The sequence below is a fragment of the Felis catus genome, chromosome C2, assembly GCF_018350175.1.
Source record: "Felis catus isolate Fca126 chromosome C2, F.catus_Fca126_mat1.0, whole genome shotgun sequence".
In the NCBI taxonomy this organism is placed as follows: Eukaryota; Metazoa; Chordata; class Mammalia; order Carnivora; family Felidae; genus Felis; species Felis catus.
Window position 1 is genome coordinate 123180142 of NC_058376.1, and position 9877 is coordinate 123190018.

Sequence of the window (9877 nt, forward strand, 5' to 3'; positions counted from 1 at the left end):
GTAAAGTGCTTTGGGTTTGAAGAGAATATGCAATATAAATGGAAGTGTCACTAAAAAGGTTAATCTAATTTACATCTAACACTTTCAGTTCATGGTGTTAATGAACTATATCCTTTTAGAGAGTGATTAATTTATAGAAATGTGATTATTTTTCCTAATGCTATATATGGGTCAGCTTCTCCTATTACTATATCTAACTTTATAGGAGAATTCAGCATTTTATAAATTAAAATCATAAATCAAACACCCCTGTAATGGCTATATTTCATTAATTACAAGGAGACATGCATTAGATTAACATTTATCTGTTTTAATTAATTTGCTGCAATGCAGTTATCCATGCAAATTGGAAAATGACACATCAGCTTGACATAATATTAACAGTTTTGACTGGTTCTTCCCTGAAAATTTATGCACCTGCAGCTGCTGCATTCCTGGGTAACCATGGTGACCACCAGCTGTGTGACATATGCAGGCTGTACATCAAAGAGCTGGGAAGGGACTTAACACTAAATTCAAACTTCTCCTGAAAATATACTTAACTAAAGAGGTAAGGCAGTGTAAAAAGAGAAAGACGCAGGGTTTTGTTTGGGAGAGTCCCCAAGTCTCAAAACAAATTTCTTAGATCCAATCACCTTCTTTTGTGATCCACTTCCATGTGGATACTCAGAACTTTCTTGGGCAGAAGAGGGCCTACTCAAGCAGACCCCAAAGGGGTGAGTGATTTGCCCCCCAGCCTCGCACTCATCAGTGGGTCCAGGTCACAAGGCTTTCCTTCGTTCTCTACAGTGAACCCTGTCAGACTTGTTTGAAGACTGCAGATTTAACTATATACTACAAGAGACATCATGGGAAAGCAAAGCAGAAGTCACTAAAATGATGTGTGTTTTGTTTTTTTAATCAGAAAAATTTAAGTCAAATTTCAGCCAATTAGGCATTTTTAGAAGCAATGAGAATGGCGTTTATAGCCTTTCTCAGTGAGAATTCCAACGGCATCTGCAGGACTTGACACCCTCATACGTTTTGGTTAATGTTCTCTCATCTATAGAGCTGAGTGTTTTCAACTTTTACAAAGTGAGTGCTGTTAATTGGTTTGGAAAGATAGATAACTAAAGGGGAGAGGCCTGATGAGCAGTTCCTACCAGTGACCTAGAGCAGGAAGGGGCACTCAGCAGGAGAAATTTGCAAGGGCAGAGCCCTCAGGGCCTCGAAGCCAGCATGGGTGGCATCACCCTGGCACACACTCCCGGCCCCCTCCACACTCAGCATTCACTATGGACCTTGGACAGTGCTGGCCACTGGGCACAAAGACATGGCCAGGACGCTTGCCCCTTGAGGGGCTCACAGTCTGCCTAGGGATGTAGGAAGTCAACAGGCACTTTGATGGGGGAAACTAAAAGTGGTAAAATATGGAGGAACAAGGTCTCCACCTGGAAGCAGCCTTGCAACCCATGTAAAGAAACAAAGGGTTCCTTGGGGAAACTGTTAGCAGCCAATGGGAGTGTTTCTCAGCTTTGGCTGAGCATCAGAAATACCTGAGAACTTTAAAGGAAATCCCAGATCCTAGCCTAATCTCTGGGGGTGGGTTCCAGGCATTGGTGTTATTTAACAATTGTCCTAAGTGGTTCTCAACCCACTCAACACTGGGTGCTGAGAATCACTGACACAAGAGAGGAGAGGGTAGACTCTGAAACTAGATGTGGTGGATTCGATTCCCAGTTCTACTGTTTTACTAGTTGGGTGAACTGGGTAAGTAGCTTAACCTTCCTGGCCTTGGTTTTCTCACCTTTAAAGTGAGGATAATAAAAGCACACATCTGATTGAGTGGCTAGAGGTCTGAAAGAGTATTAATACCTATAAAGCACCCAGATCTCTGCCTGAAACACAGTAAGCTCTTGTTAGATGTTTGTATTTGATGGCTGGAAGTTTCTGGAAAGTTCCTGTGAGGAGGCCAGATGAGAACTGAGGGGAAAAACCATCAACTTTGATGCGAGACTGGAGAGCTTAGAACTATCTTGAGAGCAACCATCATCACGAGTGAGGCTCCCTGTTCTCAGAAGGCAACTGGGCCCTCATGAATCCTCACTTGAGAGGCGGCTTGGGTTGCAAGAATGTAGCCATAAGTTTTCCACAGACACTTCCTGTCCTAGCTTTTGTTCTAAGAATATCTGAGCTGCTAGCAGGGGTTATGGTAGAGATGGAAGAGGCAGACCTGGGAAAAGGACTGGTTTCCTCCAGAATAGGAACTGGTCTCCTACTCCCTCTCCTATCCCTACAGCACCCTCTCCCACCCCAGTTCAATGGCTACAAATCGTGTTACAGGAATTGGATTTCCAGTGCTGGAGCCCCACTGGTAGCAAAGAGACTGCTACCTGTGGAAGTAGAGAGCTGGAGACATCAAGGGGCCATGCTGTCCAGACAGTGGACATCACAAGTGGTAGCCTGCAAGAGACAAAAACTTGAAGCAATTCCAAGAGTGTGAAGCTATTCTCAAAACCTACCAGGGACCCTACTAGCCCCTAGCAAGGATAGTGAAGGATGGATTCATGATGACTGGGATGGAATTTCTTGCAGGCTTGGTGGGACTGGAGTTGGTATCACCCATCCTGACAGCAGTGTGAGCGAAGGGGTGAGGAGGGGGCCAAATTAAAATTTAGCACTTCCATATGCAAAACTTGCTGAATAAGGCAGTAGCAATGGGCATGGGGAGATGTGGGAAGGTTCTAGATCTTTATGAGAAGAATCAACTGGACACGATGAAGGATGGGGCATGGTGGAGGAGGAGAGCAAAGCATGCTGGAGGATTCCTGGGGCTCTGACTTGGGTGAGTGCACAGAGGTACCCTTTACCCAGATGGAGGCCACTGAGTAAGCAGCAGATTCCTGGAGGGAAAGTTTGGGCATACATGGGGCTGGTGGTACCCCAGAACATCCTAGAGCAGGGGCAGACAATGAGTGGGTCTCAGAGTGGGGCTCAAGATGAGCTACAAGGAAAATTGGTCAGGGCCAGAGATACCCCTGGAGGACTGATGTAAGCAGAAGGCACTGAGCTGGAGACAAGCAAGGTCCTAAGAATGCCTAAGAACAAGTGCCTGTTCCAAGGATTAGAAAACCACTAGGAAGAGGCAGAAGTGGGCTCTGAGTGACATCACCTGGCTCTCTGGTGCTGGATCATAACCAATCACAAGCTGGAAGTCCCCTTGGTCTGCTTTCTGGTGGCTCTGTTGCTGCATGCCCCATGGGGTTCCTTTATTAACCTATAAAATGGGTATTTGTGAAAAGAACAATTGACACGTATAATCATCCTATGACATTAGAAGAAAAGGAGGCCTTATGAGTAGTCAGGTACCTGCTACTCCATCTATACCATCTCCTCCCACCCTTGCCACACCCACTCTTCAGCATCCTCCCTCCTTCTCCCCAGTGTCCAGCCTTCAAGTATATCTAATATACTTGAAAGTGTTTGTGGTATCCTTTATTCACCCTGCATGCTTACAAAAGGATTCAGAAGAGGGCCATGCTTAACCCAAACGAAAGACCAGCCAGGGAGCTCTTCCTAATGCAGGAGACCCCGACAAGCACATCTCAGACCATGCAATGCAGACAGCTATCTTCTCTGCTTGAGGTCAAGCATGATAGGAAGTGAGGAAGGCTTCAAGCTGTCTGGACCAGAAGAAAGAGGCTATGCTTACTCCTCGTGGAGAAGTGAATCAGAGAATGAGGCTTCCAGAGAAACTGACTCTTTCAGCAATTTGTAGTGATACCCAAATGTTCTCAGACACTGAGGAGATGCCTTTTCAGGGAATCAAGAGCCTCCCTGACCTCATTCAGACCCTTCCCCAGAGCAGACATCATATCATGCTGGTAGGTAAGCCTGGGTGATATGGGAAATCCACGTCAACGACACTGTTCTGGGTTCAAATCTCAGTTCCACAGTCTCCAAGCTGTGAGACCTTGGGCAAGTTACTTCACTTCTCTGGGCCTCAATTTTCCCCTCTGGTAAGATGGGACAGTAATTCTACCTGCATCATAGGATTAGGGTTAAGAACAAACCAACGGACATGTGAAATGCTAAAAATAGTGCCTGGCACATAGTGTGCATTCAATAAACATTCGCTCTTTTATTAGCTCTGTAACCTTATGCAGAAATGTATTTGGCCATGGCTGAGCTCCCTCTTCACTCCTGCCTGTATACCAATCATGTACATTCTTACCACCCTGCATTCACTGTCCTGCCCCTTCCTATCTGCTTACCCAGTGCCTACTCACCCATCAAAACTCCTTTCATTTGCTCCATAAATCTTTCCTGACTTCTCCCATCCTTGCCAATTTCTTCCTTTCCTCCAAGATTTTTCTGATGTCTGTAGTGCACAATCTACCCTTTTCCTGTCAGCTATGAAGTTCTCCAATAGTTCATGTCATGTGTGATGTTTGCCCTAAACAGAGTGTGAACTCTTTGATATCTGGAACTTGCTTTATCTTTTTGTTCCCCTCACAGAGAATAACAGAAGACTGAGGAGTAGCTACTGGCTGGTAAGGCTAAAGAACAGGGCCCATGCATATTTACAGTGGCCTCTCACCCAAGGCATCCTTCTCAGACCAGTGTCCCCCCTGCCTTCTGCCTGATGCTCCCGCAAAGCTCATAGCACAGCTGTTACAGATGCACATTTGCCCCCACTCCCGCCAAGATTCATATGTTGAAACACAACCCCAAACGTATTGGCATTAGGAAGTGGGGCCTTTGGGAGATGAAAGGGGTTAGATGAGGTCATGCGGGTGGAGCTCGAAAGAATAGGAATAGTGCTCTTGTAAAAGTCAGGAGAAAGCTTGCTTCCTCTCTCTGCCATCTACCCTGTGGAGTACAATGAGAAGTCCACCATCTGCAACCTGGAAGGGCTCTCACCAGAACCTGACCCTGAGGGCACCCTGAGAGCAACTTCCAGGCTCCAGACTGTGAGAGATAAATTGCTGTTGCTTATAAACCACCCAGTCTACAGGATTTTTGTTACGACAGCCCCAACTGGTTAAGATGGTGACCCTCTGTTCTCCTACTTAGTATGTGTCTTGGAGCTCAGCAGCCTTCTCCCGATCCAGTGCTCTCTTGGTCCATCTCAAATTTATCACGCCAACAGAAACATTTCCACAGGGTCCAGTTAGTGGTGGGCCAGACAACAAATAATACAAATGATCTGTTTCAAGCTGCCATTTGGTTATCATACCTTTGGTTACCTCCTTCCATGTAAATATGCATCATCAGAGAGGTTGCCTTAGGCAAAACAAGAATGCTTCTCTGCTTCCTGGAACAGCACACCTGGGAAGAAAGTGCTGACAGGGCAGGGAACTCTCCTAACAGTCCAAATCAACCACAGAAGTTCTTCCTCCACAGACCAGAACCCCCACACCTTCAGAGCTGGCCCATGGAGACATGTTTATTTATTTATGGAGCACACATTGCTGAGTCCTTACTCTGGGCTGGCCCTGCATTAAGTGTCAGGGCTTTTGAGATGAATGAGAAGGGGTCCCTGGCCTCGAAGGCATCCAGAGACTAGTGAAAGTGGTAAATGTTCTCACAATTGAAGCCAAATGTGTATGAATGTGCACTTATATTTCTATACAGTATTTCCACACACACAATTCACACACACACACACACACACAACAGAGTTGAGCTGAGAGAAGATATAAACAAAGCTAATGAATTGCCAAGAGGTCAAAAAGGGGATTTCACCAAACCTCAGACGTCAGAACCTAGTGTTTAAGTGACAAATAATTAGTCACTGTGTATTTAGTGCCGTTTACACGCCATGAACTAAATGATTTCCAAGCCCTCTCCTGGCAACCACTGTGCAAGGTAGATTTTTGTATCCCTATTTTATAGATAAGGAAAATTTACCCTAAATTATCTAGCTAGGAAGCAGTAGGACCAGGATTGGAACCCAGGTTTCTCTAAGCCCAACTTTCACTTTATATAGGAGAGGAGAAAACATCTAAAACATCTCAATCAAGAAACGATAGCACTTTAATTGCAAACAGGTATAGTCACTAACCCATCCCTACTGACGGTTCACTTATACCTGGAGACCAGGCAGCAGCATGGCCCTAGAGATACAGGAAGAGTTAGGAGGAGATTCCAGCCCTCAGGGCTCACAGAGCAGAGCTGGGGCCAGACAAGAAGCCCAGGCCTGCTAGAGGGACAGCCACAGTTCTCTGGGGGTGACCAGCCTGGGAGACCAGTCAGGAAAGGTTCCTAGAGGAGGCCATGTCTAAGCCTGACTGTGTGATGAGTAACAGAAGAAATTAGACCGAGGAAAGTGATCTTCTAGTCGGAAGACATAATCCAGAGGATCCATGAGCATATTCCAGTCCAGTAACCATAGCCAATTCAGGATGAATGGAATCTGGTCTTTTCAAGGAATCTAAGAAGTGTTCATCGTTTTTGAATAGCCAAGATATAGAAAGGTAAAGGGAACCGGTTATAATAACTGCCTGGCCACTGAATTAATTCAGAAATCAGGAATACGTTTGCACTGAAAGTTGAGTGATTTGGTGAAAAACCCAAATAGTTGTGGAGAATTAGCTCCTCGATTCTCTGCAGCAAGAAGCAAGGAACGCAAAGGCAAGATGAGCTGTGCACACAGACACAACATCTTACAGGAGCCCAAAGCTGGGAAGGCGTGCTTCCAGACAGTTGTCCAAAGGGCGCGTTCAACTCTGCCAGGCAGCGTGACGCCATGCTCCCAATTTTCTTCTACACATGAATACAGAATTGTATTCAGGAAGAAAGCTATTATTTGTTCCATCTTCTTCATGTCTTCCTGACTTTTCTCTTTTTCAGTGATGGGAGTAATAATGATAAGAACCTTAAAAACAGCAACGTCACTGGCAGTAGAAAGCATACCTTTATTGTCTCACATGTTCTTCAGAGAATCTGTGAGATTTGGAAACATAAAATACAAGTGCATTGTAATAAGGAAAGTCAGTCCTGTAAATAACAACTAACGTGTCATAATAAATGTCTCTGTTTTGATCAACTATTACACATTTGTCTTTAAAAAAAAAAAAAAAAAAAAAAAAAAAAAAAAGAGGCAGCTAACAGCGCTCTTTGCAGCCCCCCAGTGGCTGGAACAGGAAAGAAGGAAGAAGGGGGATTCGCACAGCAACCCTGACCCCTCCAGGGCCAATCAACTTTTTACACGGGAAAGACAAATGGCTTGTTTTCACCGCCAAATGAATATGTTCTAAGTGAGGAAGATGAAAAGTATTGGTTCAAATGCACATAATTATACACATACACGTGAATCACTGGGAGTCTGGATTTTTTTTTTCCTTTTCATCTTTCTCTCTTATCTCTGCAAAGCTTTCTATTCTGACCTGAGAACTCCACAATGCATGAGCACACCGCTTTTCCCTTTTCCTTACTTGCTGCGAGCTCCCCCGTTTGCAGACATCTGCTTATAAATATACCATTTGCTCTGCTACAAAATGATGAAACATCTTCAAAAACATGTCATTTGCCTGTTTAAAACAAAGTGCCTATATGGGGGAAGGAGGGCAAAAGGTTTGGAAGCTCCTTGGTTTTACCAAAACAACAGTCTGTCAGAATGATTCCTATCAGCGACTCCTTTACCACACTTTGAGAAATTTTCATAATGAGTTTTTCCTTGTCTTCCCCAAAAAGAAACTGCTTCTCAAGGATACACGAGGGGGCTGAAAACAAACAAACAAACAAACAAACCAAACAAAAAAACCCAGCATGTCTGATTATAGTTTCAAAACCATGTCACCAAAAATGTAAGGTTAGAGAATAAGCAGAAACTCTATTCTCAATATATCGCTCACAAGTTGTGGGAGAAGCAACCCCGAGGTCCAGAGGCGGCAAACCATCTACCTCTCACTCTCTTCACCCTCCAAGAGTAATTAAACTTGGTATACATTCCCTCCCTGAGCCACTGGTAAGCTCTAGCTCAAAGCCAGCTTGCAAATCATGTTGCCTCTAATAGCCTGTTTATCTACAGGTGCAAACCCTTCCGCCCCCTGATGATGGTCAGACAAGATTCCAGGGACCACGTTGCCCCCCTCCTCGTTACCTGACAAATTTGGCCACAGCCCCCAAGCCAAGCGCACACCCTCCTCGTCAACAGCGCTAAGAATCAACAAGTTATCATTAAGCTGGGCGCTCCAGCCCAGCTCTCCCACCACCTCCCCAGAGCCCACCGCCACCCAGCTCCCTCTCCGCTCTCCCCTCGCCCCTCCCCTCACGGTCCTGCCCGCACGTGACCTTCTCTTTCAGATCCGCCCTCTGGTCGCCCCCAACCCAGCGCTGTCTCCACGCACCAAGACAGCTGTCAAAGTACGCCCTGCTCGCCAGCCTACAGTCTTCTAACAGCGCCGGGCGTTTACCCGGACCCTGCTTCCGTCTGGGAGGGAGCAGCGGGGAGGTCAGGATCTCCCACTGCACCGGGTGGGCACCTCGGCCGGCTCCAGCCGGAGCGGAGTCGAGTCGGAGAGGCTGTGGGGGGCGTCACATCCTGCACTTCTTCCGGACTCCACGGCCCACCCGGAGGGCGCGCGTTCCCAGGAGAGTCACAGCGGCCCTGGGGGAACCTGGGGCGAGCCGGGGGACCTTCCCTGGAGCCTACAAGTTTCCACCCACCTCCGAGCTGGAGACACACTCTGCTCCCTCCTTTGAAGGCACCCCCGCCGATGCCCTCCCTCAGGGCGAGAGCAGGCAACTGCCTCTTCTCCCGGCGCCCGCGCCCTGCTCAAGCTGTCCGTGGGCTGGGGCCCGCGACGCCCGCACTACGCGTCCACCCCGCCACAGACAGTCCCCAAAGTTGTCCCGACCTCGCAGACCTCCCCTTCTCCTCGGTCCCTGGACCCCGCCCAGGGCTGGGCCGGCGTCTGCAGGTGGAGCCTCTCGGGGTGCAGGGAGCTCACTTCGGGGATCCCTGGCGCAAGAAGCCGGGGTTAGCTGCAGCAAGGGAGGGCGTACAAATCTAGCGTGAGCCCGGGTCCCCGCGCTTGCACCCGTCAGACCGCCCTGCCTCCCTCCTCCGAGAGGAGGAAACTTCCCCAGCACCCACCTTTAGCCGCGAGGAGGCGGCGCCGCCGGCTGCCCCCTCCGCCGCCGCTGCCGCTCCCCACGCCCAGAGCCAGCAGGAGCGGCACCCAGCACAGCCTCCCGGTCAACATCCTCGCCGCCGCCGCCGAGCTGCCGCTGCCGCCTGCTGCCCGCACCGGCTCTCGCCTTCCGGCGCCCGCCGGGCCGCGGCCGCCTCGCTTTGCCTGCTGGGTGCGCTTCGGACGCCGCCGCGCTCGGCCTCAGCTGCCCGCCGCCGCGCCGCTCGCTCGCTCACCGCCAGCAGCCGCGCTCACTGGCGCGGACCCGGAGCGGCTCCGGCGCTCACCCCGGGACGGCCCGTGACGTCACGGAGGGAGGGAGGTGGCTCCTGCATATTCATGAGACGCGGACACCGGCCCGGCTTCCGCGCTCCCGGCTCCGCGGCTCCGACCCCCAACTTTCCTCCAGCGTCCTCACCCTCCTGGGCGCTGGTGCTCCAGGCAGGACTCGGCTCCCGGAGGACCGCGGCGGGTGGGTGCGCGGAGCCGGGCCGCCCGCGCCCCCGTTCCGTCTCCCCAAATAACTGTCTCGGGGGATGGCAGGCCCCCTCAGAAAGTGGTCACTGGAGTCTGCGAGTCGTCTGTTGGGGCGCAGGGGATTCTGCCCTGCCACGCCCTTGGAATTGACATCCGTGTGGAGAAGGGCTGGCGCGTGTGCTGCGGGTCCTGCCCTTGGCCAGGCATCTGGACGCTTCGTGCTGCCTGGTCTGGGGAGGGCGCCAGGCACACGCGAGAGCTGGAGAGCGTGAGCGCTGCTC

At 49.5% G+C, this 9877-nt stretch overlaps 1 protein-coding gene across 1 annotated transcript in view; it reads right to left on the reverse strand.

The window, feature by feature from the left end:
• Positions 1-9347, reverse strand: part of CLSTN2 (calsyntenin 2) — a 616602-nt gene extending 607255 nt beyond the window's left edge. The window contains exon 1 of the mRNA XM_003992052.6: positions 9083-9347. Coding sequence (XP_003992101.1) covers positions 9083-9191 — 109 coding nt within the window. The 5' untranslated portion in view covers positions 9192-9347. The remainder of the gene's footprint in view (positions 1-9082) is intronic.
• Between the last annotated feature and the right edge of the window lie 530 nt (positions 9348-9877).